The 27,374-nt window shown below is 42.1% G+C and overlaps 1 protein-coding gene across 1 annotated transcript in view; it reads left to right on the top strand.

Annotated features, from left to right (window-relative positions):
- sh3rf1 (SH3 domain containing ring finger 1) overlaps positions 1 to 27,374 on the top strand; it is a 51,320-nt gene that overhangs the window by 2,901 nt on the left and 21,045 nt on the right. The window contains exons 3-4 of the mRNA XM_017456790.3: positions 21,337 to 21,612; positions 23,075 to 23,170. Coding sequence (XP_017312279.1) covers positions 21,337 to 21,612; positions 23,075 to 23,170 — 372 coding nt within the window. The remainder of the gene's footprint in view (positions 1 to 21,336; positions 21,613 to 23,074; positions 23,171 to 27,374) is intronic.

Raw genomic sequence — 27,374 nt, 5'->3', positions numbered from 1 at the left:
TTATTTATTTATTTTTCTCTCCTCAATCCAGCTGCATTCACCATCTATAGAAGCGCTCTCCACAGGGTTCAAGCTGGTTGCTGTTTGAATTGTATTGGAATCGGTGAATCAGGCAGGTGGTTGGCTTCCACCTGACTGTGAATTCCTGTGTGTTTGGCCTACAAGAGAGGCCATTTGCTGTCTCTACAGAAATTGGTGGCTTTCTATGAAATGACCTCACCAAAGTGTTTAAACATACTGTGTGTAAAGGTGACTAAAAATAAAACTCAAAATACTAGTAGTTTTAATGTCTGAACAAATATCGCACCAGGCTGAGTTCCCAGTTAATGTGTGAGCTCAAAAGCAAAGACAGTAACCAGAACTTAGTAAAACATCAGTAGCAGTTAAATGCCTTTACACTAAAGCCACAACCAGCATCGGTAGCTCTGAGAGAACTAATTACAGTTACTACAGTTATGATGGAACACGACTAAATTACTTGTTGATGTAAACAAAAACAACTTCAAAACACACAGCTGATTGTTGGACTGTAGCAACCCAGCTTTAAAAAAAATCTCTTTTTTTATTAAGAAATCCCGATGAAATGTCTTTTTAGTGTGAACATGTTCGCATTGAGGTTATTTATAATCTAGATGCATGTATTCAAAATATACAGTCTTTCTGTTCCACAAATACGGATCAACAATCTTGATGACATCATTCTGCACTTCAGCAGAATTTCTCATCAGATTTTCTGTCCAATGAAATGTTCTCTAGAATCTGAAGTGTCCCGCCCCCAACATGATTAAAAAAAATAATAAATCATGGTGATTAATGTTGAGTACGGCTTAGCCCGGGCTGAGGTCAACTGAACTGGCTCCCCTATTGGCTGTTTTAAAAAAAGGGAAGGAGCCACTCGATACATCCCGCCCTGACTTCTCGTTTCAGCGGAAATTACATCAACACATTGAATAACGCTGCACGTTTCAATGTACTTTAACAGGTCGCGCTGTTACAGGAAAACACCCGACAACGGGTTGAGCGATAAATGGTCGTTTCCTCATGAGCCTCGAAACCACAGCTTGTCCTGTTAGCAGGAACCCGGAAAGCGCAGACTCGTCAGTCCTGAAGACTTTCTCAATGTGTAGAACGTTCTGACTCTCGTGCTGAGACTGCAGAGTCCTTTACTCCATAAATGCTAAATAAACACCTCCACGTGGCCATGTCAGGATGTTAAACAGGAAATTTTAGAACAGGTGGTTGATAGAATAACGTTTCATGTTAACGGTTTACTTTAATGCTATGATAAAAAAAAAGGTAACTTAAAAAAAGGTCATTTTCACCTTAATCTTTCTGCTACGACTTGCCATATCCGAACGACACTAGTGTGTGTGTGTGTGTGTGTGTGTGTGTGTGTGTGTGTGTGTGTGTGAGAGAGAGAGAGAGAGAGAGAGAGAGAGAGAGAGAGAGAGAGAGAGAGAGAGAGAGAGAGCCCTGATTGCATCATGTTACAGCTCTTCAGTGCTCTTTCATGGCAAGAGAAACAGTATTAACTGGATCTTATCGTATGTGTGCTTGCAGGCACATGCAGAAATCAGAGACAAAAGGAAAAAGCATACTCTTGTTGTTATGGGTGCACATAATGGTGTGTGTGTGTGTGTGCGCTTCTATTATAAGTTTGCGGCGAGGTGTTCTCGCTCATGTTGTGATGAACCTACGTGGTCGTCATGACAGCAGGTTGTTTTGTTTTTTTGTTTTGTCTTTTCATCGGTCTTACTTTTGGTCTGAACTGGGACCAAAACACAGATGTCCCTATAATCAAGCCTCGTTTTCCTGCTCGCGTTACCGTCTTAGTCATCGGCACTTTTGTTCCGGTCAGATTCAGTTTGACGGCTTTTTGTAGCCTTTTCTCCTCAAGCCATCTATCGGGTGTCGGGTTACGGCCTTTTCGGCCCTTATGGATTTACTGACCAGGTTACCGGACAATACCTGCTTCCTGCGTCGGTGCTTGATATTGCCGCTTTGAACGGCCAGGGAACTTCTAATTCTGGCCCTCCACCCTACAGAAGCTGTGACGAAATGCAGCAGGGTCACACACACACTCACAGAGAGAGAGAGAGAGAGATTAGTGTGGTTACTTATCTGTTGACTGCAGGAACATGGCGACAACCAACTTTTGGCTCCGTCGCAATTGAAATGAGCTGAGTGTGTGCCAGGATAAGGCACTTTTCAGTGTTACCTGCTTTCAATATCGATAAAATGTGCTTTTATTTCAACAGGAGCACAAATCGCTCTGAATGCACTGTGTTGAACTGGCAGCTTTAGAGTTTAATCTCTTCGTGTTTCCCTTGGATGTGTGTGTGAGTGTGAGCTAGCGGCGATGCAGCAAAATGCTTTGTGTCTTTAGGGAAGCTGTGGGCCTCAGGTATGCGCATGGGCTCCTTTCATGGAGCTCTTTGCTGTTGTGCTTCGGATGCACACGCACACACGCTCGCACTTGGACTCTGTTTCTTCCTCTGTTTCGTATCTGGATAGCTTCCTGCTTTTACACCTGCAGACAAGTGATATTCGGATGAACATCCGATCACCGCATTGCAGTGATCGTGCAAATCGGCTCATTATGAACGACTTCCTCGCGTCGTTCTCGTTTCCGGTGGTTTGATGTGCTTCGTTGATGTACCCGCATTATCACCTAACGCATAATGTATTGGTGAGGCGACGGCTGTCATGTGGCTTAAACGAACGGACGTACACACCTTTTTATAACATCAGACTAATACATCTCAGACCTCCTGTAGTTAGGTCAAGCGGTCGGATTTTGATATGCTTTGGTGCGTTTAACTGCGATTCTTTTCATCTCCAGGTCTAATCATGATGCGTAAGACACATGAGCAAGTGTAAACGGTGGAAATGTCTTCTCAGTTTATGTGTAGAGTGAGATGCTATATATATTAGTCTGGTTGCTGTACACTAGAGGTCGACCGATTGATCGGTTTTGCTGATAACGGATTGCTGGGACTATCGGTTATCTGCAAAAATCCACACCGATAGTCGCATGCGTCGTGGGAGTGGCTGAGAAAGGTCCGCTGTCATTATGCAGTACGAGAGCGGCCTCTAGAGGCGAAATAAAAACGTATCGCTGACAAATTTTATTGCGTTATTTGAAGTGTTTTTTGATTCATTTTGGATGTCTCTTTTTATTTGTTATTTGGAGTGTAACGTTTTGGTTTTCAGTTCGGATGTATGTCTTCTTATTTACTTTAATATTTATTAATAGTTGATGTATTTTATTTATTTCATTAAAAAAAGTACCGTACATTTTCATGGTACAGTCAGTACTGTTTATTTCCGCAATGAAGTTCAGCAGTATTTTACTTTTGAGTGTTCTGTTTCGTTCAGTATCCATTTTAAAAACTGTCGGTTGATTAATCGGTTAGAACTTAGTTATCAGTAAAATCGGTCGTCGGCTATTGGAAATGTCTATGTATATGAAGGCTAATGCATTAGGAGACACCTGTTACAAGTTAAGAAGCTCTTGGTCTCTCTGCTGCACTGGACCAGCTGAGCGAGATTACAGCGCACTGATGTGGCTCGTATTGTTTGATCTCTCCGCGTTTTCGTTTGCTCCCAACCTCCATCCTTGTCAATCTCTTTGTGTCTCATTTATCGTGACTGATAGACGGAGCTCTCACTAACGAGGCTCCCGCCACACATGGTGTGACGCTCCACTGACATACCCAGCTGTCAAGTCCATAAAGGGATGGGGAGGGGGCTGGAGACATGAAGGGAATTGGAAGCAGTGCTGGAGAGAGAGAGATGGAATGAAATGGTCCGAGGACCAAATGTCACCCCGACACCATGGCTCAGTGTACTGCAGTTAGAAAAACCAACAGTCTATTGCGCTCACAGAACCGAAAGGAAGTGTGTGTGTACGTGTGAAAGACTTATTTACTGACCAAACATGCTCAAGGGTCACCTTTTGTTAGTGTGAGACAAAACCGAACTGCTGGTTTTACTTTAACAGACTGTGCTCCTGCACACGCAATCCATAGGCATTTAATCCAATTATTGGAAATTCAGATTGTTTTAGTTCTGCATTACCCAGACTTCTAGCCTTCAATTCAGTTTTATTTGTATAGCATTGTATGTAACAATGGACATTGTCTCAAAGCAGCTTTACAGAAACATATAAACACAGGATACAGATTTTAAGTGTGTGAATTTATCCCTGTTGAGCTTCATTAAAGAGTCTGGTACGTTTCCTCATGGCCACGAGCTGACTGATGTTGACTGACTGTAGCCTGTCAGCAAACAATTCTTGTGTAGTCTTTTTAACATTTAAAACAGGATTCTAGGAAACTCCAGTCCAGCAACTATCCTGGCTCTCTTGGTTTCCCTGCATGCAAAGTGCAGAAGAGCCAATCAAATCGCAGCCTCCAAGATTCTGAAGCTTGTGGGTAGAAAAGTGTACAAAAGGCCTTGGTGTGGAGTATAACAAAATGCTTTTTCTGGCCGAATTTTTGGCCGAAATCCTGTACGGACTGATTAATCACCACTGACCGCTTGAAACAAACCTCTGTGAACCTGCTTTCACATGGAAGTGGAGAACGGAGAGCCAATCAGAATGGAGCCTTCAAGATTCTGAAGCTTGTGGCCAGAAAAGTACACATCTACACACGCATAGGTGTAGAGTAACAACGCATGCATTTTCGTCTTGTTCAGGGAGATCCGGTAGACAGCTGTAGAGTAAGATAAATTCCGAAGCTGACTATAATTGTGCATTTTAAACATTTATTGCATGCAGTGACTTCCCTTATACAGTACATCCTTTATAACCGATCACACTACATACAAAGATGATGTTGGGAAAAAAAAAAAAACACTGGAATATTTCTCTAAGTGCAAATCTTTAATAGAATCTAATCTGAAGAATCTAACTATTGTCACATGTGGATAGGTGTAAAGTATAACGAAGTGCGTTTGTTACATGCTGATGATGTAATCTGCTGTAATCTTCTTATTGATTGCTAAAACGAGATATTTTGGACCTTCTCAGCCGAGGCGCCCCAGATGAACCCCACAAAGAAATCGCAGCCGGGGGTCAAAAGTCGGGTGAAAGGTCATAAGTGTGTGGGGTCAGGAGTCATGTGTGGGAGAGAGAAATCTACTCTTTGACACCCCCCCCCCCCCCCCACGGAGATTTTTGGGCCACTCGAACCATCCTCTTTTCACAGTGCGTTGAGACGATATAGACACATGTCCTCTTCCAGGTCGATTCATAACATTTCCAGTTGATTGGAACTTCTTAATTATTGCCCTGATGGTGGAAACGGGCATTTTCAATGCTTGTGCTATTTTCTTTTAACTTTATATAGCCACTTCCCATTTTGTGAAGCTCAACAACCTTTTGCTGCATGTCACAGCTATATTCCTTGGGCTTACCCACTGTTATGAATGACTAAGGGAATTTTACCTGTGTGTAACCTCATATTTATACCCCTGTGAAACAGGAAGGCATGCTTGAAGAATTTTCCGTTCCTAGTCACCGAGGTGTACAAAATAATTTAAATATCAATAGGAATTGATAACCAACCCCCCCCCAAACTTTTTTTGATTTTCCCTTTTTGAACTTGCCGATGGTTGAAGATTCTAGCAGCACTGATATCAGTATTGCAAATGCGGATGCGCACGTCCTGTGTATCCATAATCACAGCCTACTAACTCAACATCTCCTACACCATTTTATTAACGAGGAATATATATTTTTTTTACCATATTAAAAGTTTAGATTATGAATAAGAGTATAAACAAACAAGCAAAAAAAGTAATACGGGGTGTTTAGGAGCGGTGTAATGCCATCCGCACCCTAAAGACCATTTTACTGTAACAGTATGTCCCGAAGACTTCTAATCCTTCTTATACGACAGTAATTTGCCAAAGTGTCTTTAAATTATTATTTTTTAAAATCAATTTTATTAATTAAAGAAAGAAGTTAGCTCCAGGTCATTTAAGTTGTAGCAACTATTAACAGTTGTTTCTTTCTCAAACAAAGTTAATTGTACAAAGGGTTTAATATTTTTTTATTATTTATTTATTTATTTTTTTAAATATAAATTCTGATGGAAATCTGCACATATAAAGGTGGACAGCCAATCAGATTCCAGCCATCAAGATTCTGAAGCTGGTGACCAGAAAAGTGTACATTTTGTGAAATGAGCCATTACTATAGAAAGATCGCATAATAGGATAAATATAAACCTGTGATTATACAGCAGCACTACTTCTACTACAGCACCTTCTAACCAACCAGAATCAAGAATTCAGTAGCATTGTGATATAGCAGGCTTGAAGCCAGTCGTGAGAGTACAATTCTTAACCAACTCACTGTTTAGTAAATAGGATGTGTGTTTTATTTATTTATTTATTTATTTATTTATTTATTTATTTTTTTCCTCCTCCTCGATGCTCACTCAGTCACTGTGATTGGTTAAAGGTGTAAAAAAATATATAAAAATAAAATAAATAATATAATAAATATAAAAATATATAAAAACGTGTATGCAATATATTTATTTGTTCAGATTTTTATTTCTGCTTTTGTCACTGGTTCCCGCTCTCCTGCTCCTCCACCCCAGCACGCATACTCTTATAACCTTTCTCACTCTCTCTCTCTCTCTCTCTCTCTCTCTCTCTCACTCACACACACACACACACACACACACACACACACACACACACACACACACACAGAGCTAGAAAGATTCCTGAAATGTCCATCGGTGGCTGTGTTTTGTTCAGTGTCAGGAGACGAGCTTCTCCAGGAGCTCTCGGCTAAATCCTGCAGTTCCTCTCTTTGATGTGTGAAGTCTTTCTTCTCTGATTCTGACTCCTCTTTCCGGAGTCTGGTTGTGTGTGTGTGTATGTGTGTGTGGTTTTTTTTTCCATTTTTTTATATATATATATATATATATAATATATAAAACGTGTGTGTATATATCATATATAAATAATATAGTGTGTGTGCGCGCACTTCTGTGGCGTTAGCTGGTCAGGCTTTTAATACACTCAGTCAGGCCGCTGTTTATGTGCCCCAGTGTGTATAAACGCCTCCCACGCTGGCTCCCGTGACCGGCCAAGCCGCGTTGACTCACACTGGCCCTTTGTGATGACATCATTCATGCCGCAAGAACCCCTGGCTGACCCGAGCCTGTGTCATGGCAGCCCCTTGTTAAGGCCAAAGCCCTGCAAGCAAGCCTACACACACACACACACACACACACACACACACACAAACACACAAACATAGGATCAAGCTGTTCCTCGCTCTTGGACCTTCTTGCTGTTTCTGACACACTCATCCACTCATTTTTGACTTTTTATTTTTAATCACCTTTGCCCTTGCAGCACTTGTTTTATTGGGGTTTTTTTTCCTTTTCACTTCATTGTGCTCAGTCTTTCATCATCCCCCCCCCCAAGCTGCTCACGGGAAGTCATGCGGAACAAAGGATGATTTCCCAAAGATGTGTGCGTGAGTGAGGATGTGTGGGTCAGCCCCATTACTCACCGTATAAAGTTTATTTTTTTATTGTTTTTTTCTTAGGATAATTGATCTTCCAACGCCCTCAGTTTGTCCTTTCCTTAATTGCCTTTTGAAGTTTCTATCAGCGGCGGGTGAGATTGTAAAATTATCCGTGCCAGAAGACACTTCCGGGATATTCGACATCACAATACGGAGTCTTGCTTGTAAAGTGACAGGAAAACAGCAGCACTAGGGTTTTATTTAATGCTACACAAAACGAGTTAAGTGTGCAGATAAAACACTGACTGTACTCTTAGAAAAATTTACATCCCGTGTGTGTGTGTGTATGTGTGTGTGTGTTTGCATGCATGCATCTTTACCCAGTGGTTACATTTCACAAGGGGGGAGACATCAATGAGGTGATACCACGGTAGCCATGACTACCAGTTCTTTATTTCATAATATTGTGCCCTGGGGATGGGGTAGGTGTGTGTGTCTGAACATAAGAGATAGGGAAACAGAGTAATTAAAGTTCATATTACATTTTTCACACACACACACACAAACGTGTGTGTGTGTGTGTGTGTGTGTGTGTGTGTGTTAAACTGCTATCAGCTGAGTGGGGAAACTCCTGACTCGCAGCAGTGTAACTTACACATATCAGAAAGTCGTTTTCATATTAGACGTGACACAGCAGTGCATCAATAACTTATAAACACTGAGCAGGATTTAACACGTCTCACTCAATACACTCACTGTGCTTCCATTCAGTTCTCTCTCTCTCTCTCTCTCTCTCTCTCTCTCTCTCTCTCTCTCTCTCGTATTTCATTTTGCCTTTATTTTTCTGTCTCTCTCTCTCTCTCTCTCTCTCTCTCTCTCTCTCTCTGAATTCAATTAATTTCTTTCAGTGTGTCTCTCTCTTTCTCTCTCTCTTTCTCTCTTTCTCTCTCTCTCTCTCTCTCTCTCTCCTGCATTTCATTTTTTTGTTTTCTGATGTTCACCCTCTGTCATTCTGGCCATTTGTCTCTCTCTCTCTCGCTTGCACTCTCTTTTCTGATGTTCTCCCTTTTGTGTCTCCCCCCCCCGTCTCCCACTTGCCTTCTATCTCTGTCTTGCGCCTTCTTTCTTTGTTGGTCTCGCTTGCAAAATCAGTTCATTTCCTTCTGTCGCTCTCTCTCTCGCCCTTGTGCGCTCTCTCTCTCTCTCTCTCTCTTGCGTGATTATGCATTATTATGCTGTGTAACTGAAATGTTCTGAACTGTCCATGATCCAGCACTGTGTGTGGCCTAGGACTTCAGCAGTCAGTGCTGAAACACCACTAATCAACTGTGTGTGTGTGTGTGTGTGTGTGTGTGTGTGTGTGTGTGTGTGTGTTTTGGTGGGGGTCACTGCCTCTTGATGTGTCCTTTTCAGCAGACTTCCCGTGACAGATTAGAGTGGCATAAAAACAAATACACGGCCTCTAATCGATCCACAGAGAGATAACGGCCTGCTCTAACATTTCAAAACAATAAGTGTGTGTGTGCACACGTGTGTGTGTGTGTGTGTGCTTTCTGATAAAGTTTGTACAGCTAACCTTTTTAACCTCATTAGGCTGTCATCGCCAGTCTCCACCCTGCAACCAAACACGGCTTTCCTTGCTCTCCACCCCATAATAACATCACTGCTGACTACCTGTTGCCGTAGAAACCTTGAATGGGGTTGTTTTGGAGAGCTGAGCACTGACGCCAACACCTAATTTAGGGAATGTTATGGTGTGCTATTTATCCGAACACTGATTTCTGCCTCAGTAATTAATTACCACTGATGAGCTGCATTGCATTTAGCCACGTGTTTTTATTAGTCTTTTGTGCAAGTTTCTATTAATAATTAGCACGCCGTATTCGAATGAGCACTTCAGGCTATCGGTGGCGTGTACTGAGAGGGTCGACCGAGCCTGCTTAAGTGGAAGCATGTTGCTAGAGCGTATCGCTTTAAAACCCTGGTACCGGTTCAGCTTTCAGATTTGACCAGTGTCAATCAGTAATAAGGCTAGGGAAATGGTAAGTTAATGAGCAACAGTAGAGGCGTACAGATGAGGAAGAAGAATTAATCCCCCGAAAAGGAGCTTCCTCCGTAATAAGGAAGTGGTTCAGATACAGAAGTTCAGATGTGAAGCAAACGTCTGCGATCCACAAACGGTGGAAACGCATCAGATTTGTTCCACCAGTTCAAGCAAAAAAACAAACGACAAAAAAAAACACCGTCCAGAAAATGAGACAAGCCCGAAGATAGTGTTGAATGTTTACTATTTTCATCTCGCCGTTTTACATGATATTTACTGCATTTTGGCAGACACCCTTATCCAGAGCGACTTACATTTATCTCCTTTATACAACTGAGCAGTTGAGGGTTAAGAGTAAACAGTGGTAGCTTGGCAGTGCTGGGATATGAACTCCTGACCTTCTGATCAGTAACCCAGAGCCTTTAACCACTGAGCCACCACTGCATCATTTACATCGTTACTACAAAAAAAACTACCATGAAACATCATGATATAGTTTTAAGGATAAATCGCTCATCCCTCATGATCATGAAACTGAACCAAGCCTGCAGAAGTGGCTTCCTGAAGGGGCAAAACTCCCACACGGCGTTAGCAGTGTGATTAAGGTGTGTACATGTCTGTAATACACGTTGATAATGCGACTAAAACAGGAATACTCCACACGTCTTAATTCCATTTGTGTTTACTTCGAGTATGACTTTAGTCGGATTAAGGTCCTCAGTAATCGCTGTTTACATGCTAGTTTCTTAATCAGAGTGTCGTCTTAATCGGGTTAATATCGGATTAATGTTGTCCAGGTAAACGTACTGATTGTGTACTTATTGCATTTCAGTTATTGTATTTTTATAATAAGACGCATATTCAGGCAGCGCTTGTTTTGCTGTATTGAAAATGTGTCGTATCGAGACGCCACCATATTGTCTCTCATTGCATTTGAAATTCGAGTAAATAGTGCAGTTGGGTTCTCCACAGCGAATCATCTTGGTCACACATGGTGTTCTCGTTGACATTTACAGCATTTGGCAGACACTCTGACAGAAACGTAAGAGGCAGTGTCTGCTTGGAAAACATCCTTATGCCGAGTCTAAAGATACCAACAAGCTAAAGCGTGTCCAGAAACGGCATTCGTCGCTGACGCGCTCTGATTTTTCCCGCCGTAGGTGTTGATTGAGTTTTCTATAACCGCAGCTCCAATAGCAGTTTATCAGTGATTGATTGATTGATTGATTGATTGATTTATCCCCCCGCCGTTTCAAGTTGTGAAACAGCTGACACTGGAGACTCCTTTCATAAAGTAAAATAAACTACAGCAAACGTCACCATATCAACAATTACACACCGTTTATATGGATCGTCCTCGATACCCTCATAAGTCCCCATGTAAGTTGTTACTATAGAAACAATAAGGTATTAGAATGTACACGTAGAATGCTATAAATGCATTTGTTGTGTGTATTTTTATGCTTTGTGGTAAGTCGAATACAGTTTATTATTAATTTTCCCCATTTGCTCCACGAGAACAGAAGCAGTGCATTCTGGGTGTTGTGTGTACTCGATGACCAGCTGGAGACTGGAAGTCTCGACGACTAGGTGTGAGATTTCACTCGGTCTCATTCCCTAAGCATCAGCTTAAGCAACGTATTCCTGCGCACCCCGAGAAACCCGTCTGTCCGCACGGCCGTTCCGATTTTGTGTCTCTACTCTCGTGTAGAGACAGGAAGTACAGCCTGTACTCCTGCCAAAGCAGCATTTAATCCCAGGTTGGTCTAGAAATAGCACCTTATACATTAGCCTTACACACCGGTTCAAGCCAGACGTCAGCCTGAAAGAGTCCGGATTTATCTCAGGGCTCCACAATTAGTTATTTTCTTTCAACCTTGAAACCTGGGAACTGAATAATTGCACTTCGGCACTTCAGGTAAACAGAAAACAGGCTTTTCTTTCACACTTTTTAGCATATGATTTAAAGTGCACCTATTATGGTTTTTCAGATGTTACCGTTCATGTAGTGTGGTTTTTTTTTTTATATATATATATATATGTATATGTATATATATATATGTATATATATATATATATATGTAGCTGTTTGTGAATGTAAAAAGTCTGCAAAGTTAAAAAAAATCAAAGCCCACGACAAACGGATTTATCGACTCCCGAAAGAAGGAAGCGATTCTGAACAGCTGAAACGAGTCGTTCGTAATTCCAGACTTTACTTCCTGTACAAACCTACGTAGGTTTGTAACAAAAAGCCCCGCCTCTGGTCTTCATCGGCTGCTCGCTGACACCGGTAGACCAATCACAACAGACTGGGACATCTGACCAATCAGATCAGAGTATGCTCTCTGAAAGGAGGAGTTTAGATTGAATCCTTTAGAACGGATCATTGAACGAGTCGTTTGTGACGCTGTAAACGGCAATGCTGCAGTTTAAATTATGAGCACGTTAAAGTGTTTCTTGACCTCGGATGCATGTAAATCTATCGTTTGAGACCTCTAAGTACCGTGATACACAATAAATTTGTCATATTGCCCACTACTAGTTTGAAGAACAGCTCCATTTCAAAGAACACTCTTAAAAAGCGCACCTATTATGGTTTTGAAATGTGCCTAATATTGTTTTAAACACATTTCTCTTATATCTATCTATCTTCTGGCTAACAATACAACAATAAATGTAATCGGTTCGTTTATTCTAATTAGTTTGTGCTTGTTGTTAAAACGTGTTATGAGAGAGATATTACATCACCCATTATGGAGATGATATTATAACACTTGCGGAATATAAGCGCAGTTAGACTGCAAAATAAATGCCGTTGTGTCTGTTGCGGATTTAGCTCAGCTTGTCTAGTGATCGTTAGTTGTGTTCTAATGTGCATGAACTTCACTTTTACGACTCTTTTGGTGAATCATCTCAAATGGGGGGGGGCGGAGATTCGAGAGTCATCTCGAATGATTCGATTCTTTTTCTAACCTGGATAAAGTTCGTAATATTTTTGACCAGCGGTAGTTTTTCTTTGCTTCGTTATGAATGAAATTGTTTCATGTGTGCTTCCATTTTCATGGACGCGTTTTGTTTAATCGCAAACATGTTTTTTTCTTTTTCTTCCTAAATTAAAATGCAGTACTGATCAGCTCAGATACACTTAGTTAGTATGCCCAAATGTTTTAATCAGTGTGATTGCACCGATCTCTCTCTCTGCGAAGTTCTGTGTATGAAGGATGGGGTGATAAGGCAGAGGAAAATGACATGTATGAAGTTTTAAAAGCAGGAGAGTGGAAGTAGAGAGGATGGATAAAGAGGCCTGGAGACGCAGAGAGCCGGGAGAAGCTGGGACGCAGAAATGAAATTAGAGCCTGCTGTGGATGCAGCTGCTGATGAGTCATGTCTTCGAAGGAGAAAGCAGGCGGAGAAATGTTTTAATCATACAGCTTTAAAATCCTAAAGAGGGATCCTTCTTTGCTGTTCTTTTGTCTTTTTGCTTTTCGAACACACGTGGACATGATTTGTTCATGATCTGGGTGGGGCAGGGTGTTCGTGAGACACCGACAGAAAGAGAGAGCATGCACAGAGAGACCAGGCGAGAGAGATCAGTCGGTCACATTCTTACACTGTGGAAGTGTTTGAGTGGGTGTACAAATGTTTAAACTCATCTTAACACGATCCTTTTTTTGTTGTTTACATTCAGAAAACTCGATTCTTGATTTTGTCTATTTGTTTATTTGTGTGCATTTATTTATTTGCTTGTTTCATGGCCAATGCTTTTGGCAAATACATGCTAATAAAGCTAGTTTGAGAGAGAGAGAGAGAGAGGGGCGCAGAGAGAGACCAGCTGAGAGAACCCAAGCCACAGAGAGACATGGACAGAGAAACCGTGAGAGAGAGCGCGAGTGAGGGAGAGAGAGCGCGAGTGAGGGAGAGAGAGCGCGAGTGAGGGAGAGAGAGCGCGAGTGAGAACGAGTGAGAGAGAGAGAGAGAGAGGGAGAGCACGCATGTGAGAGAGAGAGAGAGAGAGAGAGAGAGAGAGAGAGAGAGAGAGAGAGAGCACGCACGTGAGAGAGAGAGAGAGAGAGCACGCACGTGAGAGAGTGAGCAAGAGACAGGCATGCACAGAGAAACCAGGCGAGAGCGTGAGCGCGTGAGCGAGAGAGAGGCATGCACAGAGAAACCAAGAGAAAGAAACAGCCAGTGATTGAGAGAGAGACTCTCACAGAGACTGGGAGAAAGAAAGAGACACTCGCACTGAGGAAAAAAAGATGAGTAGTCTCACACACAGAGAGAGAGAGAGAGACTCAGTGCAAAAGGCATGCACAAAGAAACCAGTAGAAAGAGAAACAGAGACTGGCTGAGAGAAAGACAGGGAGATACACCAAGAGGGAGAGCGAGAAATAGTGAGTGAAACACACGTGTACACACACACACACACACACACACACACACACACACACCAGCTCTTGAGGCACATTCACTTTACATTTCTAAGGCTGGGTGCAATATTTTTTTTTCTTCTCTCTATTCTCTCAGCCTTTCCAGATTCTGTGCTCAAAACAAACCACACACACATTTCAGAGTCTCTTTTATGAATACCACATGCTTCCTTGCTCCATTCCATAATTCTCCCGTAAACTCCAGACCCCCTCCTTGCTAAAACACACTTTTTGATGACTAATATGTAGCTTACAGAACGCCCCTGCCTTTACACTTCCACCTGGTTACCGTTTCGCTCGGTGAAGAGCTGCCCTCTCCGCCAAGCCCGAACTTCAGTCTCGTCCTCGACTTTTCCGAGGTCTACACATGGCTGCCTCATGGTTCATCTGTCCGCACTTTCAGGCCTGGGCAGCTTTGATCACACGCAAGGACTCCGGCTCCCACGAGCCCCATGCGGGCCGCTGCCAGGCAGCTTGTCTCGATCAGGCTAAATGGCTGCGATTCCCACGAGTCCCAAAATTACAGCTTAATGCGCAAAGACTGAGCACATGGAGAGAAGGGAATTTATGGAGGTCAGTGGCCGACGACTGTGGAGCAGGTGTGTCGTAATGAGGACTGTGCAGTGGGTGGGTGCTGTATTAATAAATACCATAGTTGTGTGTGTGTGTTTAACATTATCTATAACTGATTTGCATTATAGAGGTTGACTAGAACTGTGACTGGGGGGGTGGAGGTTTGAGGAAAAGGAGAGGTAGAAGTCAAGTGAACTGGAAGGATCGGGTTGGTGTGTGATCTCGGTCCAGACTCACATCTGTTGTCCAGACAAACTGGCCCGGTGTGTGTGTGTGTGTGTGTGTGTGTGTGTGTTTTCTTGTTCTTATTTTACTCCGTCTCCCTTACCTTGGATTTTGTTTTGCTCACTTTCTGACTTTGACTCTGGCTCTGATTTGGTGAAGTATGAAGATGTTTAACATTTATGGAAGGAGTCTCCAGTGTCAGCATTTTATAGCCCTCAGTACGGTTTTCCTCCAGAGGAAAGTCTTCATGATGGAAGACTTTGCAATTTTTTTTTTTTTTTAGCTGCCTGAAAGTCGCTATAGCTTAAGTCAGCAGAAATTTCTGATTGTTTTTGCACATGTGCCATAAAACATAATGCAACTATAAATGGATAAAAAGTTATTCGTGTCTGCCTTAGTTAATGAACAGAAAGAGGAATAAAACACTTCAGGACACTATCACTAACACACTTAAATCAACTTCTTGTTGTTTTCCTGTAACAGCACACCGTATTGTGCTTGAAAGTTTGTGAACCCTTTAGAATTTTCTACATTGCAACATAAATATGACTTAAAACCTCATCAGATTTTCACACAAGTCCTAAAAGAAGACAAAGAGAACCCAATTAAACAAATGAGACAAAAATAATACACCTGGTCATTTATTTATTGAGGAAAATGATCAAATATTACATATCTCTGAGTGGCAAAAGTATGTGAACCTTTTCAAGCCGGATGAGCATCAACTCATTTTTTCTGAGAAATGTCCTTTGTTCATGCCATGATGCACTTCCACAAGCAAGATCAGACTCTGATAGGTCCCTGTTCTAGGAATAAAACTAGACGCTCCCTCACGTCTGATTGTCATCCTACTGATTGAAAACACCTTCAGATTAACTGCTAATCCTAGAGGTTCACATACTTTTGCTACTCAATAAATAAATGACCCAGTGTATAATTTTTGTCACATTTGTTTAATTGGGTTCTCTTTATCTACTTTTCGGACTCGTGGGAAAATCTGATGATGTTTTAGGTCGTATTTATGCAGCTGTATAGAAAATTTTGAAAGGGTTCACAAACTTTCGAGCACCACTGTAATCTATGAGGAGATGCCAATCTTTGAGCTAATATCACTTTGGTCATTTTAATGAATGACCTTTTTGCTACCTGGAGTAATAATAATTGAGACGTATGTATTTTGTATTGAACGTACTAGCAAGGAAACCAGAAGGCAGAAGGTTTATTTTTATGAAGATCCATCAAGAGGTCGGCTTGTCTGGTTACAAAAGGTGGACACTATGTAAAAGCCCCAGGGGTGATGGGATCAGGATAGGAGTTCTGCTTGAATCAACAGGCTGAAAGGCCAGGGGGCGCATTGTTTAGCCGAGAAATATATCCGCTTCTACACGGACTTCTGTTCAGCCACCTACTTTGTGACCTTGCTGCATCACCGAGGACGCGGCCAGCTCTCGACTTTACGACCAGCCTGTCTAATAGCCTATATTTCATACCGGTTAGTCAACTGCATCTCACAAGAGTGCTTATGGGAACCGATAAAGCGAGGTAGCGCATGTGTAGAGGGGCCCATTTCAGACTAATTGCTCCGGGGGAAAAGGTGGCGGTGTGGAGGAGGTGGTGCATGACCAGATGGGACTGAGGTGTGAGATATGGGACGGCTGTACTCCCCACCAGCTGCAAGCAAGCCCATTAGGAGCCCATTTCAGCTAATAGGGTCGTAATCAGAACAAGATGGCCACCCTCGAACCTCCTGCTCAACATAGTGCCGTGTCATGAGCAGGCAACCCCCCCAGCTTGGGGCAGGGATCAGTAAACAAAACGTCAAGTGTGTTTGTGAAATGTGTTTGGGGGAATTGCCTCCTCCACACACAGTTCTTCGCTCTGTGTGTGTGTGTGCATGCACAGTGGTAATCTCTGACTGGAAACCCTTGAGGGCTGGAAGAGTGAAGGATTAAGACAATCCCCTGTCTAGTTTCCTCTCCACACCCTCAATAACGGCACCTAATAAACACCGATGGACTGCAGAGATTTCGAACAAAGGGTTGCCTGTGAAAACATTGCTTCTCTTTACTGCCTGTGAAAACAAACCCCAGCGTGCAGCATTTACCTGCTGACAAAACGTTCCGTGATCACGTGACCTTTTATTAGGACCTGGGAATATAGTGATCTAGATGACTGCTCGATCATTCACGTGATAAATCGTCACGTTATACTTCTTTTGAGGTGTAATAACGTGATTGAAGATGGTCAAAAGTTAGACGCTCGGGTGGACACCTCACGAACGTATTTTTCTTTTTATCCAGAAACTAATTGAAGATGCTGAAAAGTGGTACCTGACGTAATATAATAATATAGGATCAGCCGTTTGTTAAATGGATTAATACAGACTAGTTAATAAGAAGAACGAGAGTCATTGCTTTCGTTGGAAACCCCAATAGAAACCCTTATAGAATTTGTAATGGGAATTGTAACAGTACCTGTAGGTCTCTACTGGTAATTTGTTGCCTTCTGTTATGTCTAGTGGATATCATTAAGGACCGGTAATGGTTTTAATGGTTAAATAAAGATTAAACAGGCCAAATCTAACACTTTGCAATTAATATTAATGGTTATGATGGTTAGAAATGAAATGTTTGGGTGTTTTTTTTTTTGTTTTGTTTTTTTTTAACTGAAGTGGTAGTTATGCAATCGTGTCACGATTATTTATTTTATTTGTATCTTTTGAATTGGAAAATCATCAGCAGGGGAATAAATCAGTAATGCTCACGCCTACTCATCATGGTCACATGACTTGCACCCTTCAGCAGTTCAGACTCGCGTGCCGGCCGAGCGCAGTGTGACGTGTGGATGTGTGTTTTAGGCGTGTGCTTGTGAGAAAAGAAGTAGAAGCAGAAGTGCATCCTGTGGAGAACATTTTTAGAAAACAAAAAGCAGAGCTTGACATTTGCTGTGAAGATAAATCCCATGACAAGTCTGGTGATGCAACAAGTCCAGAAGGTGCTCAGCTGCGTTCATGTTACAAAAGCTGGAGATTATATACCTGTTGGAAGAACTTGATGAGATTATAACGAGTTCCAGGCGTCGGTCTGGGAAACGTATCATTATAGACAAACATGTCACAGAACGGATTTGTACTGCCTCTGGAATAAACGCTTTCCGCTCTATATTCGGAATAACATATGATAACTATCATCAGCTCAGACTAAGCGGAAGTATACGTGCAGAAGAAAGATCTGCGCCAGATGTACGTTGGACAAGCTGTAACAAATCAACTGTCCGAACGTCGTCAGTTAATATGCGGAGTTTATTTTCGGCTGGTGCTGTGAGCTGAAATAGAAATTGCGAATGAGCTGCTCAGGATTTAGTAGTCCTCAGTGTCTGAGTGAGTGAGTGAGTCTGTCTGCTCTCTCTCGCTGGCTGTTGACATCATCTTGACACGTGTTATGCTCTGTGCTTCCTGCCACACCTTAGACAGCTCCAAGCACTAATTGCATTAGCCATCAAGACAGATTCGAGCTGACGGATTAGCCAGCACCCTGCGAGTCTGTAGTGGCCCGAGGCGACCGCAAAACGGCACCAGAGTCTCTCAGGACCGCGATGGAACGCACAACTTGACGTAGGACGAGCGAGGAACTTGATGCCGTGATCTGGAGCCTAATACAGGCTCTTGTTTCGCAAAGAATGAGACTACAAAGAAGTAGTGCTGTTGTAGGAAAGTACTCAACACTGAGCGCCGGTGATGAGAATCAGACCTCAAGTTGATTATTTTCCTGTAATCACATGTCCAGAAGTGTTTTATTCCACAGCAGTGCTGTAATAGAAAATGAACCAACACCTGACCAATCAGATTCGAGAATTCAGCAGAGATCAGGATTAATGTGCGGTTAGTAAGACAAAACTCCGTGCCAGTTCGAGCGCCTTATCTGTTCTCTCGTGTTTGTTTTTTTTTTTTTTTTTTTTTTTTTTTTACTTTTTTGTATTTTACAGCCACAGCCCAGACAAGGACAGGTGCTGAAAGACGGAGAGCAGACAGAAACGCCCGAGCTCAGACAGAACTGTTTGTGTTTGGGGGCAGAAAATGGAGTTACGCATCGCCTTTTTATTTACATCTTTTAAAATTTTATTACTTTTTTTTTTTTTTTTTTAAACGTATGATGCAAGGCAGGATTTGCTTACAATAACACACAGTGTCCATTATGGTTAAGTGACCGAGTATGGGTCAGTGAGTTGGTTGAGTTCATAACCGGAGTATACGGAACGCATCTCGAGTTCATACGGTACGTAAAGATCAGAAACGCATAAGAATCGCGCGTGATTTCTTACGTGGGAATTAAAGGATTCAAGAAACGTGTGCTCACAGAAAGGTATCCTTTTATGCTCTTCCTGTGCTAATATTCCCCTACTATGGTACACCTGACACTCAAACCAAAAAAACAACAAAAAAAAAAAACCCATGCACAGAAAGACCACCCCGGCTTCATTCTTTCATGAGATGGTTCCCCGTCTTCCTTCTTCCTGGCAGAAGTGGCTTGGTCTGTAAATGTGCTGACAGCTGGTTCTGTGAGAGGCCCATAGTGGGGAAGGAAAAGAACGAGGAACATGGAGGAGGGGGGAGGTGGGGGGGGGCAGAAGTACAGAGGGAGTTAACATGGGCACTGGACCGTGAGCTTTGGGTTTGTTATCAAAGATCTTGTACCATTGAGGCTGTAAATTCCTCAAAAAAACAACAATGCTGTGCGCACACAATTGGAATGTGTATTAAATCTCAGGTGGATATTGGGTATATTTATTAACCTGAAGCAAGGCCCTTAACCCTCAACTGCTCAGTTGTATAAATAAGATAAATGTAAGCTGCTTTGGAAAAGGGCATCTGCCAAGTGCCATCAATGTAAAATAAAAAAATAATAAAAAAAAGTTAATATCTTCCTCTGAAACACGTGAAGCCAGCCAAGTACATCCTCTCAAACTGCTGCTCATGCTGCATCACAGGGCTATGGAACACACGCGGAGGAAAGCGATGTACATCCTCTTCCTCGTAAATGAGCTCACGGATGGCCATGATTGGCTGGTGTCGTTGTGATTGACAGTGGAGAGAAAGGGATGTTCGCATCCAGCTTGAAGAAAGAGGTCCAATGCTTGATAAAATCCTGGACAGACATGGTTTTCAAAATCTATTTATATTTATTAGCTGGCTCAGCAGGCAAGTGAATGCTCCAGTGTGCACATCCAGTCATATGTTTTGGATGTCTGGAAACCCTGTATTTAATACCACGCATAAGTCAACATAGCTAAGATTGTTAAATAGCTCAGAATTGTAACTCGTGTAACCGAACCCGAATGTATAAGGAGTTGATTAATACAGACTGGCATTAATATCATTTATATGGGTTAACAACAGCCAGGAAATGTCCTTATAATCCGTAGTTTAGATGATGTGTGGAAATGAGTAACACGCTTTTCATAAGAAAAAACAATGTTTAGCAGAAATCCAATGGGAAGAACACCCCCCCCCCCCCCCCCCCCACCCCCACCGGTTTGATGGATATGAAGGAAAATGCTAATGATTGGCATATCAGCAGCTGAGTCTTGCACTCAAGGCGATACTAAATGGGGAAAAAAATGGGGAAAAAATTGACAGCCCAGACACATCATCTGTTTCTCCCTGGCTAGTTTGAGATAGGACTGCTGGGATGATCGTGAAACATTTTGCGTTTGCCAACATTCAGGGAAATCTGTTTAAAATTTGCAGAACGTTAGAGTGAATGCTTGTCCTTTTTCTCCGTTGTGTAGAACGTTAATGGCAGCGAGGGTGTGCTGATTCTCCCGTGTGCACTTCTGGGGGTCATTAGTTGTAAACAGTACAGTCGTGCCAACCCCCACTTACTTTATTTTTTTTTTTAAGCATAGAGACTGTGTGCTGTGTTGTTTAGGATTCTGCTCTGTGTTTGAAGCCGAGTAGAGGAAGTTTGTGGTGGGGGAAGCACTCGAGCTCCCTTCCCCCTGCCTGTGGATCATTGTCACTGCTGAATGGAGCTTTGACTGGTTCCAGATGACTGGGCCAGCACCACAAAGCTCTTCACACACTGATAAATGGGGCTCGGCTCGCGGTATTGTGGATCCTTGGGCAAACCCCAGAGCATTCTGGGACTGTTGGACAAGGGGCTTGTCAGTGAGTGAAGCAACACAGATGGGGCTGAGATGCAAGGCAATGCAAGCAGTCAGTCAGACAAATCAGCGCTGGCATCGTGTGTGTGTGTGTGTGTGTGTGTGTGTGTGTGTGTGTGTGTCTTTTGGAGCAAGGCAGAGATTTATCCCACTGCTATTTGCGTGAATCCTGAGAGTCATTGCCTGTATAGATTGCAGTTAATGGTCCTTTGTTAGCGTTTAAGAAACCTTCAGTAAAGAGTGTATAATAGGAGCATAGAAGCCGTCAGTGTTTTACACACACGCACTCCTACATCTCCTCTCTGTTTTTTCCCATTCAGCACATTTTAGGAATAAATGCGCCTTTGAGTACTGTTGTTTAAAATTCTGGACAAATTGGACTAAACCCAGACTCCTTCCCGTTGCAGGGAGTCCCCCAGCTTCCCTGCGCCAAGGCCTTGTACAACTACGATGGCAAGGAACCCGGCGACCTCAAGTTCAGCAAGGGCGACATCATCATCCTGCGCCGGCAGGTGGACGAGAACTGGTACCACGGCGAAGTGGGCGGAGTTCACGGCTTCTTCCCGGCCAGCTTCGTGCAGGTGATCAAGCCACTCCCACAGCCGCCGCCACAGTGCAAGGCCCTGTACGACTTTGAGCTGAAGGACAAGGAGGCTGACAAGGACTGCCTTCCCTTCTCAAAGGTGAGGAACTTGCGCTACATTGTAGTTACACAGGTTTTGCAAAGATTTAACATAAACAGCTCATTTTTACAATTTATTTATTTATTTATTTTTTGATATTCATAAATTCAGAAGTGAATTGTTTTCTCGTAATGATGTGGTATTTGTCAGTATGGAGGGACTCGTGGAAGTTTGGTTTGTGGTCGACCGGTATGGCAGTCCTTCCAGGATTTTGCGAGTTTGCGATCGCAGAATTGAGCAAACTCCGCAATATTTGGAGGAGCTTACAATTAAAAAAAACTGCGGATTTTCTACAGATTTGGGTCAAGACACATCATGTGACGTCATCACAACGTGCATTCAGCCAAAGCCCTCTTCGATTCACGTGCGTCGAACATGAGAACAGCTTAAAGGTCTCATTTACCAACAAACATCACTATGAAAGACCGTGCAATCGCATTTTTGCCGATTCATTGCACATTCTGAAAAAAGCCGCAACAAAATCGAGAATTTTTGGCTGCAAAGATCACAAAAATCCCCAGCGAAATCCTGTATGGACTCGTATGGGTTTTTCAGTGGCTTGAGCAAATCGGACCAATGGGTGATACGATGCTGATTTTAAATTTTTTCCCAGGCAGCACATGCCAATACCATGCTTTCTTACATTCACTTGAAACTCTTGAAAGAAAACTTTTACAGTAAGATTTAAAGAACTAGCTAACAAGTACACATCCTTCAATAGTTTGCATGCATCAGACATTAATCATAAGCTCATTAAATTGGATGAAGTTCAGGTAAACTAAAGTTTTACGTGGATCCTTACATACTTTCTCTTTTAGCATACTTTTGATGATGCTAGTTTTTATGTCCTACAATACAGGAAAACGTTCTAGCATAACATTACTGACCAATTTGACTACAGCATTGCTGTACAACCATTACACGTACAGAACATGCGGTGTCGATGTTCACATGGCAACTGATATTGGTCAGTCCTAATCTATGTCTGCTGTAGGTGGTCTGCAGGTATGTGGTCTTTAGTCTGCAAAGAATTAGTTGCGTTTATGTTGGCTATCTTAGCTTTTCTCACTAAAAGACAGGAATCCGACAAATTATATAGAGTCTAGAGCAGTGGTCACCAAAACTGTTCCTGGAGATCTACCTTCCTGAATACTTTAGCTGCAACCATATTCGTGCCCACCTGACCCTCTAATGATTGCCTTAACAAGTTCTTGACTGTGGTGTCTGACTGAGATTTGGGTTGGAGATGAAACCTGCAGGAAGGTAGATCTCCAGGATCAGGGTTGGTGACCACTGGTCAAGAGTAAACACTGATTGGTTTGTGTGATGGCCAATACAGTTAACCTATTTAAATTAACTTGAATTAATACACTCTTTTTGAGAGTTAAGTGCTGTTTTTTGCTGGCACTAGCTGTATAACTGATGGTTTCTGTGTGTATTGTCTCATTTATCTGCTTTGCAGGATGACATTCTGACAGTTATTCGACGAGTGGACCAGAACTGGGCTGAGGGAATGCTGGGAGATAAAATCGGCATCTTCCCCATATCCTACGTTGAGGTAAGGTACATTCTGGTGGATTGCAATGTTTCAGTTAAGAAAGCATTGCCAGATTTGTCAATTTATACACGTCGTGTTCACATCGTAGACGTGTCCCTTTCGAGGCACCCTTACAGTATAGGGTTTCCCTTTTGTTTGGTTTTCATTATTATTTAAAAATAATCCATAAATAAGGTTTATCTGAATAGAACTGCAAGAAATGGATGGTAAATGGGGTCTTGTGCGACCCCCAACCTATGACCTAACATACAGTAGCATACGATTAACACAAGGGGGATCAGCATATAAATAACAGAGTATTTATTTTAATTGGGTTCCCGAGTAGAACAACAGTAAAGAGGTTCCCACAGCCATCCATGACCGTGAGTACCAGAGGGCATGATTGGCTCTGCTTTCTTGGTGAGAGGATTGGCACTGTTGACACTGGTCTATGTTGGGTATCTGTAACCTTGTGTATTATGGAAGAAGGTGCTTTTCCTTCCGTGTTTGAAAAGATGCCGTGGAGGCACGTGTTCACGTTTGCGAACTTCCTAGTTGATAGCTGTGTGATTGGGGAAACTAGTGTGGTTTGGTATTGACTTGTAATAAAAAAAAAATGTACAAGGAAATTGAGCACTTGTTTCTTGGACATGCTGCTATAATCATCTTTCATTTGAGGTTTCAGTAGACACATCCATGACGGTATATCTGACTCATTGAAAAGCCACCAAGCATTGAGAAGCACATCTCCATCAGCTCCAATAACAGCCAGCATGCTCAATTACTCAGCGCTCTTTTTTTTTTTATTTTATTTTTTTATTTTTTTTTTTTATAAACTGTCTGACATGCTGTCAGTGAAGCTCCTGAATGGCACAGCTCTAAATTGAATAGAGCTGCGTGACAACCTTCTGTGGCAAAACAGCAGTCACTTTGCTAATAACTGACACGATGTATGTCTCATGGGTTTGAATAGAACAGCTGGTGAGGCTGTTGGGGGAGTCGAGGCATAACCTCACCGCTCCCCATTCCTCACGTGCGCAGACAGTCTTTCATATCGTCACTCAGTTCTTCATACACATTCACATCCTACACACGCTACGCTCCTACCCTCAAAACATCATTGATTGATGTTCTGATATGTACATCTTACCAGTTGCCCTTCCATCTTCCCAGTCATCCTTCCGTGCACGGAAGATTGTGCTCAGTCAGTCACGCAGTCAGTGACGCAGCCAAGCACTCGGTCAATGCATCAGTCACTCAGGCAGTCACTTAGTTGCTCACTCACTCACTCGGGCAGTCAGTTACTCACTCACTCAAGCACTCAGTCATTCAGACAGGCAGTTAGGCATTCAGTCAGTTACTCGCTCAGTCAGCCAGTCAGTTACCCAGGCAGTCAGTTACTCACCCATTAATTCACTCAGACTCACTCAGTCAGGTGTTTAGTTAGTCGGGCAGTCAGTTACTCAAGCAGTCCCTCAGTCACTTGTGCACTCATTCAACCACTTGACCAGTCCTTCATTCACTCACTTGTTCACTCACTCTTTCAACAGCGTAGTTACTCTCTTCTCCCAACACTCACAACTTCATTCTGTCTAGTGTGTGTCTCTCTGTCACTAACCCGAGCCCTAAAATAAGCTTCAAAACAGTCCAAAATAGCTGCTGTCACACACGCAGGTCTTCAGCAGTGCCACTCGCATGCAAATTGAGAAATAAAGGGAGTGGGGGAAGAGAGGGGGCGGAGGGACAAGGATTACAAAAGCCGTCGCTATTTTCACTATGCCGGCTTGTTTCCAAAAACAAGTGAGCGCCTTTGTGCGTGTAATATCAGACTCGGCTGACGAGAGAAGAGACACGCACACAGCTGTATGAAAAAGAGTGACAAAAGGGGTGCGGGTGGGGGTTGGCACTCATGCTGTTCCTGGCACTCGTGCTGTTCCTGTGGTCCGCTACAATTATCTGTTCTGTATATCTTTATAAATTATGAAATCACCACACTCGTTTCACTGGCTTTTTTTTTTTTTTTTTAAATTTCGTAGCAAATAAACAAATAGATCTGACACAAAACAATTTTTGTTTAATAGCTGCACATTCTGGCCTCGTGAAACGTACTTCAAACAAAATGAAATGATTTTAATTAATGGCATATTTTTTTCCACATCAAGTAGAGGAAAAAAATATGGAATCATTTTGTAATTTGCATTTCTAAAACAAATACCAGCACAAATCTAAAAATGCAAATTAGTCTGCAGTTAAAAGAGAGTGCTTACAGACCTTAACCTTGGACTTTTTGAAAGGAAATATAAGCCTAACAAGAAGTTGAAACAATGGAAAGGCAAAAGATGTCGGTTGTTCCCAGTCAGCTGTGTCTAAAATTTAGTGTAAACAAAATGGGAAAGTTATAAAAAGGAAAACATACGGGTCGACCAAGTAAGATGTCAAAGCGGCTTGAAAATAGAAGACGCACAACAAAACAAATGGAAAAACAAAAGTGTGGAAACAGGAGTCAATGTTTGTGACAGAACTGGAAGACGTCGGCTGAATGAAATGGGATTTACATACAGGAGAGCCAAATGAAAACCAGCACAAACACCTAAACAGAAGAAAACAAGGTTACAGTGGGCTGAAGAGAAGCAATCATGGAGTATGGATGAAAGTGATATTCAGTGATTAATCACGAAACTGCATTGGCCACGATGATGATGCTGGAACTTTAGTCCGGTGCTGTGTAATGAAACATATAGACGACTGCCTGAAGAAAACTATGACATTTCCCTACTCATTTATGATCTGGGGTTTCATGTCAGGTAAAGGACTAGGGGGGGACCTCAACAATCATTACACAGGTGTACACTTACATTTTGGACACTTCTCATTTCATTGATAGAATATAGGTTTGATGGTGATGAGGTCATTTTTCAGGTTGATAATGCATCTTTCCACACAGCAGAGAGTGTTAAAGCTTTTCTTCAGGAAAGGCATATTTACTCAATGACCTGGCCAGCAAACAGTCTGGATCTCAATCTGACTGAAAATTTATGGTGGAAATTAAAAAAATTGGTCCATGACGAGGCGCGATCCTGCAACGCTGATCTGTTGAACGCTGAACTGTTTTCGAGAACGTTGGAACCGGCATGATGGAGAATATTGTTTGTGATTAGTGATGAAAAACAAGAAGAATCGAAGGATCCAGGCCGTCATAAAAGCCATAGGAGGAACAACAAAGTACTAATTGTTGTTGTTTTTTTGTTGATTATTCCATAATTGTTTCCTCAACATTACCATATTTTTCCATATTCTGGAAAAAAAATATGTCCTTAATTAAAACAATTTAATTTAATTTGTTTGAGGTATGTTTCAGAAAGCCAGAATATTCAGCTATTACACAAATATTGTTTGTCATATCTGTAATTTTGTGTATTTGCTACGAAGTAAAAAAAAAAAAAAAAAAGCAAAAGCTGGGTGAGCATCCCACGAGTGTAGTGATTCCATTATTTTTGCCAGGGGTTGTGCAGTGGTGCTTGAAAGTTTGTGAACCCTTTAGAATTTTCTATATAATCTGCATAAATATGACCTAAAACATCAGATTTTCACACGTAGTCCTAAACGTAGATGAAGAGAACCCAATTAAACAAATGAGATAAATATATTATACTTGGTTGTTTATTTATTGATGAAAATGATCCAATATTTCATATCTGTGAGTGGCAACAGTATGTGAACTGTTGTTTTCATTATCTGGTGTGACCCCCTTGTGCAGCAATAACTGCAGATAAACGTTTTTGGTAAGTGTTGATCAGTCCTGCACATCGGCTTGGAGGAATTTTAGCCCGTTCCTCAGTACAGAACAGCTTCAACTCTGGGATGTTGGTGGGTTTCCTCACATGAACTGCTTGCTTCAGGTTCTTCAACAACATTTCTATTGGATTAAGGTCAGGACTTTGACTTGGCCGTTCCAAAACATTAACTTTATTCTTCTTTAACCGTTTTTGGTAGAATGACTCGTGTGTTTAGGGCTGTTTTCTTGCTGCATGTCCCACTTTCTCTTGAGATTCTGTTCACAGACAGATGTCCTGACATTTTCCTGTAGAATTCGCTGGTATAATTCAGAATTCATTGTTCCATCAATGATGGCGAGTCGTCCTGCTCCAGATGCAGCAAAACAGCCCCAAACTATGATACTACCACCACCATGTTTCACAGATGGGATAAGGTTCTTATGCTGTAA

The sequence above is a fragment of the Ictalurus punctatus genome, chromosome 2 (genome assembly GCF_001660625.3).
Source record: "Ictalurus punctatus breed USDA103 chromosome 2, Coco_2.0, whole genome shotgun sequence".
Lineage (NCBI taxonomy): Eukaryota > Metazoa > Chordata > Actinopteri > Siluriformes > Ictaluridae > Ictalurus > Ictalurus punctatus.
This window is presented reverse-complemented; position numbering and strand designations above follow the sequence as displayed.